At 31.1% G+C, this 23,729-nt stretch overlaps 1 protein-coding gene across 2 annotated transcripts; it reads right to left on the minus strand.

Moving 5' to 3' along the window:
* Positions 1-312: 312 nt before the first annotated feature.
* On the minus strand, positions 313-23,453 carry LOC139493507 (xaa-Pro aminopeptidase ApepP-like). Of its 2 annotated transcripts, none has more exons than XM_071281988.1 (22): positions 23,185-23,453; positions 17,686-17,774; positions 16,598-16,708; positions 15,338-15,401; positions 14,579-14,689; positions 13,835-13,930; positions 13,380-13,526; positions 12,746-12,841; positions 11,940-12,027; positions 11,354-11,495; positions 10,423-10,533; positions 10,058-10,144; positions 9,006-9,056; positions 7,797-7,858; positions 6,708-6,857; positions 6,206-6,266; positions 5,892-5,961; positions 5,370-5,474; positions 4,282-4,359; positions 2,703-2,779; positions 1,457-1,555; positions 313-649 (listed from the first exon to the last, which is right to left on the minus strand). In XM_071281988.1, exons 1-22 carry the CDS (start codon positions 23,225-23,227, stop codon positions 458-460), a joined length of 2,130 nt encoding a protein of 709 aa, XP_071138089.1. In that variant the 5' UTR covers positions 23,228-23,453; the 3' UTR covers positions 313-457. The 2 variants fall into 2 exon arrangements, with proteins under 2 accessions (XP_071138089.1, XP_071138090.1); XM_071281989.1 differs by lacking the exon at positions 4,282-4,359 and adding an exon at positions 4,515-4,592 and having other exon boundaries at positions 23,185-23,316.
* Positions 23,454-23,729: the final 276 nt, after the last annotated feature.

The raw sequence follows: 23,729 nt of genomic DNA on the forward strand, positions 1-23,729 counted from the left end.
CAGCAATAAATCTCGTGCAAAAGAGGTGCATCTCTTAGGCTTTGCAGGATGTGGAAATAAGAATTCATAAATCTGATGATAACTGGTGTGTCTGTTTGGCTAATGATACAATGACTATCATATCTTTGATTTGGCCTAACAGGTGTACAAATATGCAACAACATCTGATCAGAATTTGGAGATGTTAAAAAACGAAAATTATGTAATCATATAGATTCGATAGATGAAAAAGAAGTAAGACTTTAATGCACAAAACCAGAAAAATGGATATTAAAAAATAAGACAACAAGAGCCAATATAACAAAACGTTGATAAACTGTTTTATAAAAACTTTTATTGACATTTCTAATGAATAATATAACTATACATGGATTACACAAACGTTGAACAAATTATAATCCATAGCTACCTTTCTCACTATATAAGCAAGCTAACAAGACTTTGATTTAAATGCACGTTATAAGTAAATATATAAAAAGGATGCCATCACAGTTATTAAAACAGTGCTGGCAGTCATATGTATGCCATTGCTGACCATGTCTACAAATCCTGTCCTGCTGCTTAGCCATTTACTTGCCAATGGGTCGTTCTTTATCAGTGGTCCTATCGTACTCTGTACCTTCTTGTGGTAACTGTTTAACCATTCAACCTGAAATAATGTTATTTCATAGATCGTTTAATATATCAAATATTTACAGAAGAAACGAGCTATTAGAACACATTGATAACCTTATAGTTTTCACATGAAATGTCTACAGTAAATCGTAAATCAAATTGCTACGATTCTTTTGGTTTTTTTCTCATGCTATTACTTTTACTTTCAGGATTTTACAGTCGGTAACTTTTTCGTTGAGGACCCATATGTGTTCACCTAAATTTTCTGGTTTGTATACCGCTCATGACATGTTTGCATTAAAATCTTTCAATAGTTTGGCAACAGGTTTTAATTATATCTTACTTCACGTCTTAAATTAATGCGTTTTAAGTAATGTCTTAAATTCCATGCATTGTTATAAATAAACACCACTGTGACACCACTTAAAGGTATTTTGCGCTTGAACTATACAGTATTGCATACAACTTACTGTTTCTTATATATCTGACATCGGATAAGTATTAACACAAATGAATAAAGTACCTTTAAAACATAGTACTTTTGTTTTATTGCAACAGTAAAACAGCCGGACATGACTTCTAGTCACATGTATGGATTAGATGAATATATATCCCTTTTAGATATATTTATATGAAACTGAATTATCAAGAGAAATGCATAACTTATAGAGATATTTTGTTAAACAGGCGAAGCAGGTTTGGTATAACAATTTAACGCATTTCCCTTACATATCGTAACGTTTTCATTGAAATCTCAATTATTCGAACACATATATTCAAGAAACATGATGATACATTACATCATTCCTGTTAACCATCAGTTTACTCCTTGGACAATTACCTGATCTTTGGTAAGTAAGCTGTAATCGATCAAATGTGGTTCATAGGGGACCATGGTTACGGTGTTAAATGTTAAGAATTCAATGTCTTTAAAATGATACTGAAATGAAAATTGAGTAAAGATAATATATGCATAGCTATATTTGCACTGACTTGTAACGGTTAGAAATATAGAAGAACACTATTCTTTTCTTCGTTTCGTATGTTCCTGTTTTAACCCTACACTTCTTTGCTATATCTTAATCAGAAACTTGTGAAAGTTGTATTTCAAATGTGAATTAGCCATCATGATTCACCATAATACTGATGATTTCTCAGTCGATAAAATTAAATTTTTCAAAAATTATGGCCTCAGCTCCCTCAGACAAAGTTGACCTTAGATTAATTTTGGTTTTCTTGCAAGTTCATTTTGATTATTAAGCTGTTCAAGTGTTTTAGTAGTTATACATCATTGACTTTTTTTTAGGAAAGAGTTTCTGATGAATGTAAATCCAGAATTTTTTTTCTGACACAGCAATGTCTTAAACCTTTTTTTTTGTATTATGTCCAACGTGTTAAATGAATTTCATCACTGTATTGGCTCTGGTATTTCGCCTGTGGCAATTTACAACAAATCTTGGAATCCCACATATTCACCTACATCATTCATAAAAGGGAAGATTTAGAAAATCAAATAAAGGCAACAGTAGTATACCGCTGTTCGAGAGTCATAACTCGATTTAGAGAAAAAAAAAATCCGGATTACAAACAAAAACTAAGATAAACACTTCAACTATAAGAGGAAAACAACGAAACAACAAAAACACTGAAGTGCAACAAAAAACCAAAACGACAATGCAACACACACAGAAACGAACTATTAGTTAACGACTGCCGTTTCCCTGAATTTCAAAATCTTTCCCTCCTAATTCGACCTGATGGAAAAACACTGTCAATGTATACCTTTCCAACAGTCTTGAAATCAATACGCTTTTTTATAGCTGTAATTGTCAAAACCTTTCGAAATCTGGTCCCACAGTGCTTTTCAACCTGGCATCTATGATGAGTGTATTTACAGTCACAGTCATGACTCATATCGATACGATATAGTTGTGTCTCAACTTAAATGACTTCTGTCGCTGACTTTGATTTGGATACTCCCCCACCCCTCAAATAAATAAATAAAAAAATAGTTGAATATTGGATAATGTTTTATTTTGCTGTTCGTTTAATCGTGAAATCTTTTATTATTGGATAAACATATTCACCTTTGTTTCAGCCTTCACAATCTGTGCTATATTTTCATGTCTGACTCCAAATTTCCCATCCTCATAATATCCAGGTTCTGGAAACATTAAAACATTGGTTTTTAATAATTTAGAAATATTTGGTGTCTGATTTGGCTGAAACATGATTGGTGATAGCAACATCGTTTACTTATAATGTATCGTTTCGTCGTTTCTGATAACTGATTACATATTTATTACGTTTTGTAGATGATTTTTATCGAAAAAATGAATGGTGTTACCATTAGATGTTAATAAACGTTAAAACACTTCTTTGAAAAACAATAAAATATTCTACTTACAGACTGTTATCGAAACTGACATTTCTAAATTGTACAAGGTATTTCTCGTTTATGGTTATATTTTGAAAATTGTAGAAATGCAAACGTAAGATTTAAGTAGATTTCCTTATACCAAATGGGAAAAATCATGCCTGCCACTCCATGTCTTTTATTTAGTATTATGAAGACAAAAATACAACAACAAAAATTTCCCGTTCACACATGAACTTAATAAATATGGAAACATTGGTTTTACAAACGTGGTATAAATTAAACAGCTATTTCATTGATTTACTCAAAGACTTGTTTTACAAAACAGCAATGATTTGGGCCACTAAAAAATCTAGCTATCCCTAACGCAACATTTACATATCATTGATTTGAAATGAACTAAAGACAAAAATGCAGCCAGAGCTTAAACTCATTATGCATTTGCTTGTAAAATTTCATTATTGATGTCTTGACGATATAAACATACGGAAAAGTGGTTCTTCTGTCAAAATGATGACTATTCATCAACAAACAACAAAACTAATATGTAGAAATCTTTTATTGTATTTAAAAGATCATTAAACTTTTCTACTAGTGTGCGATGTTTGTAGTATTTAAACACGAACAAAATATATATGAAGCAGTTAATTGAAAGAAAGCAGCATGGAGACAATAAATATACTTTACATTGAAATATATAAAGAGTGGTATAATTTAAAAAGTTTTCCAGCAACATTTTGATAAAAATGATATTGCTGCAACCAAAAATTTCCATTTCATTATTAAATGAAATATTTGTAATTGTTTCGATCCATTAGTGGATTTCCTGTTTGGATTTCTATATCTGACGGCAAACGAAAACTATTGTTATGATATGGATTGTTCATTCAACTATTTAACAAGAGAAATTGTAGTACACGAATTGTTGATAAGGCTTTTTTTTAAGGGTCGATTAGTACAATGCATAAAATGACATGTAACATTATATGTGGTATTTACTGCATGCAGAACAATAGAAGAGCACGGAAGCACTTTAGTATATATAAATAAAGGAGATTTGAAGTTTGGTAAACGTGTTATAACTGTATCATGTAAAAATATATGAATACAAGATGAGTATATGTCCCAAACTACTGTATTAGAAAAGCTTTAGTCATGAAACTTTTAACAAAACACGGTTGTGCACAACTACGTATATATACTAGTATCTAACTACAATTTAGATATTACAACATGCTTTGGTTATGTTACAACGAAAAAAATAGTTAAGAATAAAACAATCATAATACCAATCGAATAGAACATATTTTCAGACAGAGCTTCGTCATGTTTCCAGGTGGGATGATACACAGATATCATACCGGGACCTGCAAAATGTATTGAATATAATTTTATATCAAACCACACATAAATAATTGGCAGCTTCGTCGTGTGTCCAGCTGGGATGATACACAGATATCAACTCAGAGATAATTAGCAAGCGCTAGCTTTAAGAATATGTACATAAAACATTCTTATTTACCAACGGAAAAGAACATATTTTCCTTTAAAGCAGCATCTGTTGGACTATCTCCTGCAGTTATAGATATTCTTCCCGGTCCTAAAATTTATAAGACATGCATAAAGTACACTCTTTAAGAGTTCATCTTGTTCCTTACTTGAACATAGTTATTAAAAAAACACCTGAAAAATTGTTATACAGTTGGCTTGATTATCAAGCAATGTCAAAATATCATTGTAGTTAAAATTTTATTTATGATATGCACTTGTAATGTATTGTAAAAGCAACAAACATAAGATAATATTTATTATTAATTACCAGCTGTTCATTCGGTTGTCTTGAAATGACTTTCTTCTTTTATGTTGGTAAGATTTTTTCTATTCAGTTTTGTAGGTGGAACGTTTAGACCTGTATGACGAAAAGGGTTGCAAGAAAAGCCAGATCCATCTTGGTTCAACTTTGCCTGAGTTAGTTAAAACCTTTCTTCGTAGTTTCTATATTTATAAACTTTTAACAGAAAACATTTTTTTAATCAGATTCGGACACTATTCATTAAACTTTATTGCCATGCGTTATCTATTTTACTTATTTATTATATTATTGCAACTTTCATATAATGAATAGAAACTCAAGCACAAGGATGGGTTAGATGTGAACAAGTTTGTTGACACATGAAAAACAAATAATAAACACTCAAGTTTTATCAAAATTTATGGAGGAAAGAAAATTTTTTTGTAAAAAAAATATTGTTTCTTTTCTTCAGACATCGATTGGCACTGTATAACAAAATATACAACATGTCCTATCAAACTCATTAAAGACATATGTCATATAATTTGCTGCGCCAGACGCGCATTTCAAAGTCATAACACATACCTTCATGTACATTAAGATAAGATCCTATACCATGACCTGTACCATGAAGATATTGAAGTCCAAATTTCCACAACGGTTGTCTGGCCAGTGCATCCAGTTCCCTACCTTATATATAAAATAAGAATTCATTTGAAAAAAATACAAATGTACTGCAATCAACGTCTTTATATTTCAATCAAACTGTTTACGGGAAATAAACTGAATATTGAACATTAAACAGAAATACTATGTTTCAAGTCACAATATACATTTTAAATGAGACAAAAAGATAGATATTTTACAAAATAAAATTCGTTCTTTTCGAATTGAACAGGTTTTTTTTTATTCACTTCCATACACTAGTCCATTATGATCAATCACTACAAACATGACATGCAGCTAAGAGTTCATGTTTGTCTAATTAGATGTTCATTGTGACAAGCCGTATTTTGAAAACCACATTATTCTATTTAACAGAACTACGTAGAAGCTTTCTCAATCATAAATTCTATAACAAAATTTGAGTACATATAATGCAAATACCTTTCAGACCAGTGGTAAAAACAAACTGTGTTAAAGCAATGTGTCCCTTTAACGCCAACGTATAACATTCCTACAACACAAACACAAACAACATTAATCTACATTAATTTGTGGGAGTTTCAATTACAGTTTTTAATATACATTATGCTCACAGTAAATGTTTCACAATGCATCTCACCATTTTAATTTGTTTAAGCTTTTTAAGTATAAGAAGTGACAACCTTATTGAATTAAATCTCGAACCAATTAAATTATGTCCATTTATAACATATCAAATTTTGAAACAATTATAAATTATCTGGAAATCTACATGCCTTTTCATAATCGGTTGGAGAACCAAAGTGAAACGTTCTGGTTACATCTGTAGTACCATCCCTGAAAATAATATTATTAAACTAATAGTCAATACAGGGTACTTGATGGATTTGGGATTTAAAATGACCGAACTATTTTCAAGTTTTGTAATGTATTTTTCTATCACGAACGGCATCATGTTTAGATAGGTGATGAGCCATTACGGTTTTGCCTGTGCGCTTATCAATTATACATTCTTATAAGTCCTTATATTTTCCCGTATCTGAATTGCAGAACTGAGTTTTTTCTGTATTTAAGAAAATGAATTAACATGTCCGTGTCCTGTAAGACACACAAAGATTTCTGGAATAATCTTCATCAGTTACGCCTAAACATGACGATGCAAACAGTGGAAGATTTAATTAAAGGAACGACTTATGTATACAATCATCGTGTTGTAAATAGAATGACACAAACCATAATATCAAAGTTATTCATTAAATAGACATGTAATATGCTTACAAGTACTGACCACCAGAATCCAATAGATACATCTCTGATGTTGTAATTTGTTTGTCTGTTTTATTTGATGGAGCATAATGAATGACAGCTCCATGGTAACCGCTACTAGAGATTGTCTCGAAGCTTAATCCTCTATTAAGGTCCTGCTTTCTATTATGAATCAAAACAGAACGTAAATGTTGAGTGACATGATAGAAGCATAAGACAGTATAACAAACGCTCGGTATTAACACCTGTAAAAAGTTTAAAGTAAAATACTCATAACTATCGATAAATCACGTTTGTTCAAGTGCAAAAAGTACGAATAAACCAGTACAGTTTAGTTTTTCCTGAAACCGTCTTTATGCAAAAATTAAACTAGCAAATATGCCGAACTTAGGAATTTTTTTAAATGGAAAGTCTCTAACAAAGTAGAAATATCAAAAGCTTCAACAAACAACTGTCATATTCCTTAATTTGGACAGGCATTTTGGAATGAAAATAGTTTGCAAATATTGTAAGTATATGTAGGTTTAATTTAAAATTCAAATTGAAAATAGACAAAATATCTTATTTTGTAAATAAACGACTGTTCAGTTCAAAAAGATAAAATTAATTCTTCGGTAATAAACATGCAAAATCAAAATTAAACCTAATCTGAATAACAATTTCGGTCCATCTTTTTCATCAAAACCATTGGAAAACAAACGTAATAGACACCAATAAAACATTCAGCTCAAATGTATGTATGCTATTTCACATTATCAGTATAGAACTTTCTCATGCATTAAGGATGCTAGATACTATTCTGATTTTGTGTGTCTGAGTTTGTATTCAATGAATTCTGTATGATCATTTATACTATGAAATATGTGAGAATAGTCTAGTTCTGTTGTTACTTCTTAAATTGGCCGGATCAAGTTTCCTATTGTGAGCATAACACTGTTCTTGGTCAATTTTAAGAAAAAACGTATCTGATGTTTACAATTGATAATTGAAACTTGTTATTTTCATTTTCAATGAAGTTCCTATACCATAAAAACGCCAGCATTAGCTGAATTTTGTTTGATGTATTTTTCAAAGAATTTTACAACAAAGATACAATTTAACCTTCTGTGTCTTTCTAGATCTGAAGCTGCTGATATTTCTGTCCAAAATTCCCCTTCTTGTACCTACAAGTGTAAATCATTAAAAAATCTGCATTTAAGGCATAACTGAGGAATCAAAATTTACTTTGATTTCATGTAAGTTATTGCATAATTAAATAGAAAATATGGTGCGATTGAGATATTTATTCATAATCACTGAAATCACGACGCCGAAATTTTTTTCTCCATCTCAAAGTGACAGAACCATAGCAATGTGCAAAAAATATCGCCTCTCGTGGATTTTGCTCACCACTCTTACAAAACCATATTCAAAGATACAATTTGCTATCATCAATTTCAATTTCATTTTCAAAACATCTAGTTGTTTTCCAGAACAGGCAATTGTAAAATTTTGATCCTTTTGAAAGAAGGAGGTGTTGCTGTGATGAAATAAAGTACGTTTGTGATAAAAGCAGATAACAGAATGAAGACTTTTGGAATTGACTTCAAATCTGTATTCTACAATAACATTTATTGAAGGTTTTTCTACCTTAGGAACTGATTACCTAAGCTGTATTTGGCAAAACTTTTAGGAATTTTGGTCCTCAATGCTCTTCAACTTCGTACTTTATTTTTTTTGGATTCGAGCGTCACTGATGAGTCTTTTGTAGACGAAACGCGCGTCTGGCGTAAATACAAAATTTAATCCTGGTATTGATGATGAGTTTATTCATTTCAATGTTATATTTAACATTGCCATTAAAGTGCCAGGTTTGGCCTGCCACAAAACCAGGTTCAACCCACCATGTTTTCCTTTAAAAATGTCCTGTACCAATTCAGGAATATGGCCATTGTTATATTATTGTTCGTTTCTGTGTGTGTCACATTTTATCGTTGCGTCGTTTGTTTTCTCTTATTTTTGAGTGTAATTTCACATTGCGATAAGACGTGTCACGGTACTTGTCTATCCCAAATTTATGTATTTGGTTTTGATGTTATATTTGTTATTTTCGTGGGATTTTGTCTGATGCTTGGTCCGTTTCTGTGTGTGTTACATTTTAGTGTTGCGTCGTTGTTCTCCTCTCATATTTAATGCGTTCCCTCGGTTTTAGTTTGTTACCCCGATTTGGTTTTTTGTCCATGGATTTATGAGTTTTGAACAGCGGTATACTACTGTTGCCTTTATTTATTAACATATACAGTGTGCAAAGTTATAAATACTTCAGAATACCTGCTTTTCCAATTTGGCAATAAACGTAATCAAGGCTACTGCATCTCTGATCTACAATGAACATGAGTAAATGCATGATTTTTTTTATGGTCATTAACGCAATTCGAATAACATTTCCAGAATTCGACTGATATAAGTATTTATAGCACAAACTAATAAATAAAAATAAAAAAAAAGATCAATATAATCTCATCCCAATTTAAAAACATCATCTTTTTTGAAAGAGAAATGAGATGCACACCTTTAAATTCGTGAGCTACACGATTGTTACAAAAGTGAAGCAGAATTTGTGTCCCTTTCTTGTGAACACGAGTTCATACAACGTATTATTGAGCAAGACTCTTGTTATTTTTTATGTAATTATCGGTGTTGTTTTGTTAGATTTTATTCTACGACCCATACGTTGTTTGCTTCGATCATTGACTATCATTGCCAATAAAAAGAAACACAACTTTCGTTTTGATTTAAAACTTATTATACATTCGTTTTTGAATGTATGTGTATAAATAGAACTACAATTTTGATGTGTCTTAGGATAAGCCGAGCAACATCTCCCAAGCTGATATTGCTTAATGCTTGTGGATTCGTATTCAATAAAGTAAATATGACGGATACAGGATCAGGAATAGTTTCCATTTCATCCCTATTGTTGTTTTTTTTAACGGAAATGAAACGATTTTAGATCATTTAAAAAGTGTTGCCTGGGTCAAACTATGCTAAAATGCTTTTACAGTAATGAAATTTTATTATTCTTTATAAAACATGTTAGAAGAAAAAAAACCCAAAAAAAATATTTTGTCATATTTTGACCGAGGCAACACTTTTAAAATAATTTAGAATGGTTTCGTGTTCCGTATTTCAAATGGCTTATGTTCTAATTTTAATGAATGAGCATTATGTTTAAGGTATACAACATTTAATTTCTTTTGAGTATTATGATCAAATTTTATTTAGTTGACACCCGAAATCACCACATCGTTTCATTCATAAGACATATTTTCCCCTGAATTAGAACTTTTGTTAAATTTGTCAGTTATCCTGATGCATCTTACGTGCGATTTCTTTAAACCCATCTGTTCAACGGGGTTCTTAACAGATTTCATCAGAGCTATAGGCGTATTTGCTTGGTAAATTTTATCCTGAAATAAATATAAATAATTTCCGATGAAATAATTTCTAGATAAAAAAATGGCAGATTTCACCTTTGATTTTGACAACGTTTATCGAATTTTGTTTGCTACGATTTCGTTGTACTAGGAGTTGTCATCATAACTTAAAAAAAAAATCAAATGATATCGCAAAATAAGCTGCAAATATTTAAGAAAAAGAATTTACGAAAACAAGTTAGAAAATTGAATATGAACTAGCTTAATCACCTTGATTATCTATTGTATTTGTATAAAAAATAAATGTTTACCTTATCAATCAGTCCATAAATAGCATAGCTGCAACCGTAGGATATCCAAGTTTTATTCGCAGTTGAATTTAGTTCTCTTATACCATCAAGTATGTCGTTATAGTCATATACCTATTAACATAAAGATGTTTATTCAAAATGTATTTGCCATACGCATGATACGGATATGATGTATATGCCATACGCATGATACGGATATGAACTTACAACAGAAGTGTCAATGTTAATTAATTATCACTTTTCAATAATGTGTTCCTGTTATAATTGATTCGTTTCCCTCGGTTTTAGTTTGTAACCGGATTTGTTTTCTCTTTAAGGATTTATGACTTTTGATGACTGGTATAATACTGTTGCTCTTATTTATGCAGATTTTCAAATTAAAGATTTTCAGGCACATAAAAACCAACATTTTTCCTAATTGAATCAAATGATACACCGCAAACAGTGTTTATGTTATTTTTATTTACTTCATTTACTTTATTTGTAATTTGGATTCCCAACATATTCTGTTCATTGAAAGTTCAAACATTTCTGAAAACACAGACTTATAATGTTGAATTAATGAACTATAAGAAGAATTCACATTTAGAAAGCATTTCTTCCTATCTTACATTAATTCATCGGAGGTTAGTACTAGAAGAGTATATACAGAATCCTATCTACATTGTTATCAATGTCCTTAGGTTAATACTCCTTCATTTAAAGTTGACAATACAAAGTGTCGTTTAATGTCAATTCTTTATGTTTTTATTCTTCTCGAGCTGACGCATTTGGTTCTGGGAATTCATGCCAAAAACATGCTCTGAAATGACCAAGCAAAGGTAACATATTTGGAGCCCACAAGGTATATAAATATTATCTAGTTTGGGCACATGCATAAATATTTATGTATGGAAGTTGCAGCAGGTGTTTCTATTTATGAACAATTTACCTCAAAACATATTTTATTTCCATCTTTTCTGCTGGCACAATTACCATCTCTTCCAATATTAAGATGATCAAACAAATCATCCGTAGACATTTCAGTGTCACGAGACTTGAGTAATTTTGTATTCTTTTCTCTAATGTATAATCTAGTGAGAGAAAAAGTAAAAACTATCGACAATGAGGGACACTATTTTCGGTATAGGGATTCTTATTCAACTTGTTGGGCGATTGTTATGTGAGTTTGTGTACACAGCTTTCAATCATTCAGAATACTTTGATTTCATATGCAGAATCTTAACAATACGATGAAGTCATTCCTAAAAAAGTTGAACGTACGTAACAATTAATTTGAAGACTGCTTTTAATCATATGTATAACGTATGACGTCGGAAGTAATAACAGATCTTTTGTCGCAAACAAACAATTATCTGTATTATAAGTGACAGAAACACCATCGTTTACTACTAGATACCATTCTTATCTTGCAAAAAGAAACAATACAAGTGCTACTAGTGGAGGTATTATCCATTCAATGTTAAGTTCAGATTTAACAATTTTGTCTAGATTTAATGGGGGAAAACGTTAAATACCTTATTGTATCTGCTTTTCTATTGACAATAGCATACGACATGAACACTGGATTGTATGGTACATCTGATGCTCTGCAGTTACTTAACCCTAAAATCGTCTAATTGTGCATATCATCCAATAGAGATAGAACATAACAATCCAAAGGAGTCTGATCCAGTTATCAAAAGAAAAGCACAAAATATTCATTTACCCTTAAGCAATGGTGTCGTATTTTTCCTTTTTATGAATTAAGTTGTTTTGCCTCTGTAATTTTGTTGATACATGATTAATTGATTCTGGTGTGTTACAGACATTTTCGAAATGGAAAACTAGACAACATTGAAGATCTAAATCGGCCGCACTAGTAGGGTTTTATATCACAACATTAGTGCTGACATGCTAGTGATCATTGTAGATTAACGATGGTCAAATATAATTGATACACATCGCATTTCAAAAAGATCTATCCCGTTCATTCTAAATCCATCTTTAAATGCTACTACACATGTGTTACCTTCCAGACATATATGTTGTTGTCCCCTCAGATTATTCCTTACAATAACATTTTCGTATGTAAATCAAATTGTATCAACTGCTTAATACGAAATGAAGATATTTATGATTCATTATCAAAACTAACATATTCTCCTGTACTGAGAATTAAGAATATATCATTCTTTATGTTGTCATTTCGCGAAATAATTGATACCATCTCAATGTGTAGTACAAATTTAAATATATTAATACACCTTTTCATGTAGTATTTTGATAATCATGCCTTGTTTTGCATTGCGGTTTGATTTCTAAGAAATGATGTAGTACTTACAAGCTACCTCATCCAGACTTGTGACAACCAGGGCATCAACGTTTTTCTCTTTCATCTCCTGTTTTATGTCGTTAAACTTATCTATCCATGACTTTCCTTTAAAATAAAACAATAGTTGAAATAAAATATCGTGATATCAAAGCGATAAAATGTTTCATAGGACGCGTTTTGATTTTGTATACCAAAAGTTTTAATTCATGTAGCAAATGTATCCTTTTCGTCTAGGTCCATTAGCCGTGCCTTGAGGAACACCGAATTGAACTGTGGATAAATTTTAGGATGTTGTGTTTTAAAACTTTTTATGAAACTGTCAGAGTCTATATGTATATAATTTTAAAATTTAAGGCACATGACAAAATGTGTATGTTAACTCTAAAGGATCATACTGAGAAGACATATTGGCATTTAAATGTATTCATACACTTTATATCTATTTGACCACCGTAACTGGATATCACAAAGGTTTTCATCATAACTTATAAATGTTGACGTCATAAATAGAAATTGTCTCAAGCCACAAAGGAAAAGTGCTTGATGTATGACGTCAACAGGTTAAGTGTCGCAGATTCTGAGGTCAAGTGTCGCGGATTCCGAAATAGCAAAAAGGTCAATTTAACATGTTGATAAATCATACCTGTAAAACTGAGTTTCATTCCATGTATATCTGTGTTTGGCTGCACAGGTCTGCCTGTCGTCCATATCTTGTCAATTAGATCCTCTTCCACACGTGCTAGTTTCATGTTATTTTGTTCTAACTCTTTATCCTTTTTTATCCAATCATCTGTTCATGAATTTATATAAACAGAAAATATTTATGGGAGGGCATTGATGAAATAAATGTTTCATAATGATCAGCTGTTATCTGCATCTTATTTGTTTTTGAATGCGAAACAAAACGCAACAGTGACTTCTTACTTTTTTTCCCTGTTGTCTAGAAGCCTTTGTTTATTTTTGATGAATTTAAAAGTCTGTTCATTATTTAAAAAAAATACATTTTCATGACAAGGGCATCATAAATGATTCTTTAACCAAATATCTAGTTTCAGCAATGACGAAAAAATAAATCAAACATTTACAAACGAGACTTACCACTACCAATCAAGAAAGGATAAGCTCCTAAAACGCCGTTCTGACCATATAACTCAGCAATTACCCATTCTGTTATAGACGGCACTGTTTCTGTTCCTGTAAACATACAATTACATTACAATAGCAATAGAATCAAATTTAAAACATTTTTTTCTTTTAGGGAAAAATTATATAATTATGAAAAACTTGAAATAAACGTATACATATATTTCAAGATCTGAAATTGACATATCTGAATGATAAAAATGTTCAATGTAACGACGTAACATTGTACCATCAACGTAATGCATATATCTACAAAAGTTAACACATTTTGGAATTGTTGTGGTCCTAAAAGCTTCCATAAAAGATTAACAGAAACATTCCATCATAAACTTCTGTGACCGGAAGATGCCTTGTGTTATATTCAATCCCTATGCACAACCATGTATTGGATCTGAGGTTGCGGTCAAATTAATCTTTGCTAAAAACTTAAAATTTATGATCATTGGACCAGATCTGACGTTTCAAAATAATTAAGGGTAAGAAATTAATTAGTAAAATATAATCTGATATGCAAAAAAAGAATTCATTTTGCGTTTTCTTACTACTTATATTATACATATGTTGATGTTAAACTTTTAGTATTATGGCCAGATTAACACTAAACAAAATCCAAATCTTTTTTCATGAACTAATTCATGTAATTCTAAAATGTCCATATAAGTTCTATTGTCCTCCTTGGTAGTTAAATTTGATTTATACCTGATCTGCCCTTCATCAATATCCAATTACAATCTAATTCCTCCTCTGCTTGTAAGAAGTATCTACCATCTGTCCAAAGGGCTGCTTTATTCTCCAATACAACAGCAATGGCTATAAGTAATAATACGTCAAACAAAATACTTGCATTCATTTTAAATTATTGATAAAAAATATTAAAAAGTAAAAGAATGTGTTTTAGCTGGATAATAGAAATTTGTAATATAAATTTGTCATCCCGGGGCCTTTTTGATATTGCCTTCTATATACAGTAAACTAATGTTCTCATAGTTGAAGTGAGGGTTGTACGAGGACCAGTAACCAGTAACCAGTAACTGTCGCAACTTTGTCATGCGGTCTTTTTAATAGTTAGTTGCCGCATTGGCAATCATATCAGCCTAGCTTTTGTGTATGTTTATATACATCACAGTTAAAGTCATATTCAAAAGTTAGGCCTGCAGATATGAATATGAAAGCGCATATACCACATGCTCAGCTTTAATTATGTCTAGTTTAGACCAGTTGAAAATATTTCGACACATTCGACAGCAGATCTGGTTGCAAAAAATAACAACTTAAATATCTTTTTAACGTTAACACAAAATAGTGATTTGAATGTTTGTGAACAAGAAACCAAAATGAAATTATTTAAATCCATATTTGTGATATTTTTTTACTTACATGTACTTTATTCGTATTGTATTCCAATGGTAAAACATTAGATTTTACAGTTTTTTACATTTATTTGTTGATAAGACGTACCTTGAGAACCAGAAAATCCAGAAATAAACTGTCTTCTCTTGTCATATTCAGACACATATTCACTCTAAAATCAGTTCCCAACATAAAAGAAATTGTCACAAATTATACATCACGTAATGCATACATTTGTAAATGCAGGGAAACTTAGTTTACTGTGTTTTTCTTCTTCCTTGTACCAGAAATATTTTGAATAAAAAATTGACGTAAGTATGAGTATGTTCGAAAAGTAACATTCTAGATAAAGTAAATAAACTCAAATATACCATATATTTTCGTCCCAAAAAAAACCTCGTCAGTTACGCTCGAATCCAAAAAAGATAAAAAGGCAAAATAAAGTACGAAGTTGAAGAGCATTGAGGACCAAAATTCGCAAAAGTTTTGCCAAATACAGCTAATATAAGGTAATCTATTCATGAGGTAGAAAACCCTTAGTATCTAAATTTTCTTTTTGTAAACAGTTAATTTATTAATATGACCATATCAATGAAAATTCAAGTCAGCTGAATACTTGGCTGGTGATACATTCGGGGGTGTAAATTCCATCAACAGTGGCATCGATCAAGTAGTTGTATATTAACTCATCATAGATACCAGGTTTAAATTTTGTCTTTACGCCAGACGTGCGTTTCGTCTACAAAAGACTTAACAGGAAAATATGCTATATCGTTTCACCTAACAACTTTGATTTTACATTATTTCTGTTGATGTCAATAGTTTGCCGCATTTTAATCGAACTGTCATGATCATTTCTCTACCATAGTTCATTACAATTTGATAACGTTGCCCTGATAAATAAGGCAAACTATAGTTTCCACTTTTTGAATGTCTATATACATGTACGTGTTACAGTAGACCTTTGATCTTCTATCTTGAATCATGCCTAATAATCTTAAGCGGTTTTAGTTATTTACTGCCATTTATTAAACAAGATTTGCATATTAGTCTCGAAAAGTATCAATTATTCGGCTTTAAACGTTACTAATGAAGGTTGCACAAATGATGAGGTTCGGATGGGAAAGGAGAGGGCCGCGCTAACAAACATTTTTATCTTAAAGTTTGCAGCTGCTTTTTGTATTATGAAGAAATTGTTTTTGTTTTTTTAATTCGTAAGCTTATATCAGGGATTTGTTCTTCTTATCTTTTGAATTGTCACTGTCAATAATATTACACTTTCTTTTTTCATATTTTAACTTCGTAAGCCTTTCTTTGTGCAACATTATGTAAAACATGTTTTTTTTTCATATTATTATATTTGTTTACCTGATGAGCATCTACAGAAGGTATAATGTATCCATTAATTCCATTTGACTGGAAATAACTTCTTAAATCAGACAGACGTTGAGTTGTGTCAACTTGTTGTGCTGATGTTTCCTTTAAAAAAATAACCATACGATGTTTTGTTCTTAGATTGATTGATTGAATGATTGATTGATCATATGGTGTTTAATGCCACCATAAGCACTAATGGCTGTTACGTGTAAGAAGTCTTTATTAGTTGGAGAAAGGCTGAGCGCTAGAAGAGAAACAACACTTTCGATAGCAAAATTGGCAAAACTATTCGATTAAGTGTTAAGCCAGGGATGTGAACTCATAAAATCAGTGTTTATAGACAGATTAGTGATACTGAGACCACTTATGCTAAAACATACAATTCAGTTCATTGAGTGTTTCTTTATGTATAAAACAATTGATATAAAAACTATAATATACACAACTTTTGCGGTTATTTATTTGACATAAAAAAAATATTCTAGGGCCTATTAATAGACATATGATGTCGTTTGTAGGTAGTGTTCTCTTATTAACTTGATCCCACATTATTTTACAGTGTTATGATATGACACGAAGAAGTCAAAGCAGGATATTACGCTCCGTATATAATTATCGTATTTGCGAACTTTTGTTTGTTATTTTCATGAGGGAAAAATCAAAATGTGAGGCATAGAGGCAGAAAATGCACTGGCGGATCATGCCATTTAAAAAAGGGGAGGGGTCCCAACCCAGGATGAAATGGGGTGAGGGGTTTCAACCATATCTCTTCATTCAATTTGATTGATCGTCCAAAAATAGGGAAGTTCAAATCCCCGGACCCCCCTTTTCCAACCCGCTTGATCCGTCACTGAAATGTCTTTTTCCAAACACGTCGCAGCTGATTTAACGACCCTATTATTCGAACGATACTATGTATTAAATGAATGCATTGCGCATAGCAAAACGGATATCCTTTTTCAGCATGGATTGCCTTGTAAGTGAAGTCCAGAAGTTATCGTAATACATTACATTAGAAATAGAAAACTCATTATTGTAAAGGAAATATTTTGATGATATATTAGATTTTAAATTCTTACTGTTCCTGGTTGACATGCAGGTCTTGTACTTGGCGACATATTTCTGATCTGTTCTTTCGTTAAGGCACATTCTGCTACTTTCTGTAATACTAAAATATAATCAATTAGCAAATTCACATATCTACCTGTAAATTTATTTATGCGTTAACATGCAATTTCCTCACTGATGGCATAAAAAGATTAAAAACAAACATACGGTCCGGAATTGTCATTAATCATGAACATTCAAAGTGAAAAACGCAAAAATATAAAACTTTTGAAACCATGAAAACCAAAAAGGAAATAAACCGAACAACAAAATTGACATGAAAAAAGAGTTGTGGTGTGAGTGCCAATGAGATGACGATCCATTATAAGAAGGAATGGAGTACCTGACAAGATGACTGTCAGTTAAACTTTTGTTTACATAACGTTAACCGATAAAACAAATCTCCGTTTGACGCTAACGACTTGGCATTTTAACGTGTTTCAAATCACATCATATTAATGGTCCTACATTCCGCCGATACCTATTACTTTGCATTGCACAATATCTTGTTTTTCTTAGGCTGTTTATGATTGTTTCCACTAAATCCAGGTTAGGGTTTTACTCATGGTTGAAAGACATAAGGTAACCTATAGTTGCCAACTTCTACATTATTTGGTCTTTGTCGGAAAGTTTTCTCATTGATTTTTTATTTGGCGTTTAAACTCCATCTCCTATTATTCATTTTTATTAAGTTCATTGACCGCATCATTATTCATTAAAAAAGCCATTTGGCATATTTTTCAACAACGCTGTACATATCGATATTTTTCTAATTCTTTTTCCCGGCATCAATAATCAAAACAGTATCTTTGGTTCTATCTAAATACCAAAGTTTCCATCCGACTTCGCCTGACGTAAGAAGATAACAATTACTTTTACTTTTAACGACAAAATCATTTTCATCCTTAACAATAAAATGGACTTTAACAGAACTATTATCCTAATTATCTTTTATATATATAGAAATGAACATTTTAATGATGAAGCCTTAATTCTATAAACTTATTCTGTTAAAAAGATATCCCTTTTACTTATGTTCTTGTATCATATATATCTAATACACGAATATCATGATGAAAGTCTTTTATATTTTAAATCGCTTTCCACTGCAGCTTGAATGATAGTATGTCGTAAATAATCTACCATTTAAAACCAAAACTTCAGATATATAATCAGAGTAAAAAAACATTCACTAAATTAAAAATAAGAAATACAATAGACCATGGAAGTATTATATTTCAATATTACTTCCGTGCATAGACCGAAAGTCCAAAAGACAGATTTGTTGTGATATATGGATTTGACTGCATGACAAAATGCTGGCTTAAATATCTGTAAAGAGGGGGAAGTATAGGTTGAATGTCATTCAACGGCATGCAATAAACCTTTACAGCGAGTTTTGAAACTATGGTATACTAGTAGTTTCATATCATCTGTGAGTAGCATAATTAATTCTTTTCAGTTTATGCAAGTCCTTTTCACCAAAGTTTCTCGATAAGTGTAAAAAACCATAAGCATGATTAGGTATTTATGACTTTAATTACATAACGTCATTGAACATGCTTGTTTATGCATTAATTCTAAACCCAATAAACAGCTGCATGAATAAGTATAGATCACATCAGACATTTGATGCAACGTTTAATATATAATTTTGATCAACATCGGATAAAAATAATTGATGATTGAGCATGTCTTTCAACACAAATTAATATCGCATACAAATAAATATACTTATTTTAAACGAACAACATTTAAGTTTCCATTATCATGTTATCTGATAGTGTTTATTCGTGTATATGGTAAACTTTATCAGGATTTAGCCTTCATTCAATGACCATTTTAATAGTTAATGTATTAATGCACATTCAAAGGTAAATCTACGAGAATAGGTAAATAGAGTTCATATATATATATAATTAAGTGTCTAAGAATGTAACTTTAACACACTAATGAGTGTTATAAAATTAGATGTTATATTTTATATATTATGCACGCAATATTTCGCTAAACAAATTAGCTTCATCGGGCGTGTGCAGCTATCTAGGTGAAATCGGATGCATGACAAAAAATATCTTTGTAGCTTGACTGCTACACAAAATTTGTGTAAAAGTTTAACATATTGATTGATGGGGTATATAAAACATATTTTTGCCGTTTATTGTACATAACAATTTTTAAATCTAAACAAATAGTTGTTTTAGTTAAATAGAATGAAATTCATGATTAATTCCTTTGGTTTTGGGTAGAACTGTTTTTCATCCCTCTCTTGAACCTGATGGACTTAATGAGAGGGATGAAAAACAGTTCTACCCAAAACCAAAGGAATGAATCATGAATTTCATTCACTATGTGTTATAGTAGTCTCAAGATAGATTGAATGTTGATTGTTGCTATTTTTAGACACTATATATATATATATGTTTGTGGCATAACATCGCGGCCACAAGTTAATTGTTTTCTGTTTAGTATTAAATTTATATTAAGATCCATTTTGTTACATCTTGTGATCAATTTTATTTGGCAATCGCCAATGGCAGTCAGCATACATATTTTCCCTCCGGTTTATATGATCAGTTCATCCTATATTGACTCTTAAAATTCAAGAGTCGATCTGAAATTGAGGGTAAATTATATGTCCTTCCAAATACCGTTTCGATCCTTAACATCACTGAAGAGACATATATTGTCGAAATCTAGATCTGGTGTACAAAAAAAAATATTGACACCTTGTGTTTGTGGCATGACATCTTGGTCACAAGCTTATCGTTTTCTGTTTATTATTAAATTTATATTAAGATTCATTTTGTTACATCTCGTGATCAATTTTATTTGGCAATCGCCAATGGCAGTCAGCAGGGTTTAAGAACATCAGTTGTTCGACCTGTTAGTCAAATGCGTTTTGTTTAAATATACTTTTTCACTTTTTTGGTCTTTTGGAAAATGTTGTTTATATATATATATATATATACATCTCGTCTAAACATCAACCCAACAATGTTAGATCTGTAAATTTGCTTTAGCAAATTTTTTGTTCATCCCTCGCCGGGATTCGAACCCATGCTACTAAGATATCGTGACACCAAATCGCCTGCACTATAGCCGTCCCACTAGACCACACACACACACACACATATATATAATAAACAAGCTGATTATTTAATAAATAGTCGTGGCATCTGATCAGGTGTATGTCTTTAAAATTGTTTTTCTTCAAAATATCTTTATTTTCACGTAAGTGCCTCTCTACGACTAAAGTTCTTTCTCATATATAGTGAGTAATTAGTGTATTATAGTGTCACAATCTAATATCATAGTATACAATATCAAAATCTTTAAATCTTTATTACAACCCCGCCTTCAAGACATATGAGACACTTTAACCTTTTCAAAATAGAAATATATGCAATAATGTCAAATGAATATTTAAATAATAAAAGTAAATTTGAAATTATACTGAAAACGTCATATACTCGTTACAATTTATTCATACTTTCGGAAAAGATCCTTTTACGTGGTTCCCGAAAAGAAGTTGAAAGAGTAAAAAGTTCACGGACGTCGGACCCAAAATTTGATACATTCAATATGAAATCTTTCTATAATATGCCTCAACAGAGATAAAAAACACATTTTAGTATGGACGAATCTACAAAAAAAATAATTCAACATTATATATAATGAACATTGTTTGGAAAAGTCAACTTTTTTAAAATACTTTCTAAATTATGTTTCAGAAAAACTTAAAAAATGCATTTATTTATTTATTTATTTATTTATTTATTTTTTTTAATTTAATTTAATTATTTTACTCAATATACTTTCCAATATTCAAATAATTGTTTTGTACACTACTTTGTAGTGTTCTTCACTGAAAACGTAGCATTGAGGTGTATTTTCCGGAATTTGCCGAGTTTCACCGGAATGCCATGTGATAACGTTACGGAAAGGCATGTGATAACAATCGAAGCATGTGATAAACTTTTCATATCAGCCCGTTAAGCACCATTTCGAAAAATATGGAAAATACTTTAATTTAATGCTATTATCATACGGTAAAAATCATATGTTATTTAGTCTAAGTATATGATAAAAATAATTATAGAGCTGCATCTATTTTACATATATCACGATTTATAAAGGACCTCCTGAAATGAATCAATTTGATCGATTATCTGTGGAGGTCCTGAAATCGAATTACGGAGGTCCTGAAATAGTTCAAGTTATTGTCTTTATCCTGCAATGAATTCTGTATATTATTTGTGTTTTGAAAGACACATGTTTTGCATTTATTTTCGATTTGAATTCCCTTGAGGCCCGTGTAGTAATACGATACAGTAATCACACATTCAGCTGAAGACGGGTTCGCAAAAAAAGAATCTCAAATGGTCAACAATAATACATCGCTCAAGGTGAATAATTATCTATTTTAACATAACAAGTATTTTCAACAGTAAAAACAAATAACAACACATTGTCCAATTTGAAACAGGACTGTACGAGTTATCCTACGCTTCAGACTCAACATTCACTAAACATGCATGCTGAAATTGACATGGTTGTTTTTATTACACAATCATACACATTCATGTTTTGAAATCGATAGTTGTCTTCGTAGAAAAGACTGCTGTTTATTTGTGTATGTTATCAAGAAATGGATGTGATTCTGATTGCTCTACAGAAATGTTGAAAACAAACAGAACATATAGGAGTAATAGTTAAGTCGCAATTGATACGTCATTGAAATGCGACTGCAATACACATTCTGAGGTCACTCAGGTTCGTACAATACTCAGTCCGGCAGTGGGCAGCTAGCTTTACAGCGATATCTGTATAGTATACAGAAACAGCGTAGTGATATCTGTAGGGCTGTATCTGTATAGTAAAACACCAAATTGCAGGATAAAAATAAATATTTGCGGTGGTCAAGAAATATTTCAGATATCCTGGAATTGAATCATGAAGGTCAAGAAATATTTCATGAGCTCCTTTAATACAATAATTTTGACTTAAATCCTGGCATCATACAAAGTATACCAATCTTACGGAGGTCAAGACGACGATAGCACATTACGAAAAATAGTTAAGTTGACACACTTTCGTCAGACATTTGGGCGTCTTGACATCCTTTTATCCCACTACCTACATCACTTGATACTCTCTGCAATTACTATACTTCTATTTATATATACTCACACCAAGTTTTATTTTATATGCATATAATTGCATATCATTCCACGTAACGACTTTGAGTGCAGTTTTTTTGCACAAGTTTAAAACCACGTATGACCGTGGCGAACAAATCCGCTAGAAATAAAGTTATGGAAGAAAATATTATTTATCAAATTCCGAATTTTTATTAAGATATTAATCTTGAGTATGTGTAATTATAAATTAGCAGCAATGCATTTGATCTAGACCAGAGTTGACCTGTGTAAAATAATGTACAAATAATAAATGTATTACAAATTTACCTGTAAGATAAAGGATACAAAAGAACATCTTTACTTGCCACATTTTGGTAGAGTATAATAATCCGTGTATTTGCACTACACTTAATTGTTCTCCCTATTCTCAGACACGTTTCGTTAAGATATATACAAAGTATAACTATGAGATAAATTACCGTGACAGTAAACTAATTACTATCTACAGTAACTAAACGATAACAGTTGCATTTATTAGTTTCTATGAGGTTTATGTGTTTTTCTTTCTATCTAGGTGATGAAAATTTAAAGTCAGTGTATTATCAAGGTCAGTTTGATGACCATGATAAAGTGAGCCTGATTAAAGTAACAAAACTCTTAAGTAAGAGTACCTTGTTGTTTAAACTATTTTACCGAATCCAGTCCAAGGCAGAACTTTAGAATAATTTTACCCTATATTGTAAACTGTTCAATAAATATTAAAACATAACTTAAAATATATAGCTATAAAATTATGAACACCTATTTTCCTTTATCGTGCCTTTCTAAGGCTAGCTGTGTATAAAGTCACTAATTCCAATATATATTTATGA

The sequence above is a fragment of the Mytilus edulis genome, chromosome 10 (assembly GCF_963676685.1).
Source record: "Mytilus edulis chromosome 10, xbMytEdul2.2, whole genome shotgun sequence".
In the NCBI taxonomy this organism is placed as follows: domain Eukaryota; kingdom Metazoa; phylum Mollusca; class Bivalvia; order Mytilida; family Mytilidae; genus Mytilus; species Mytilus edulis.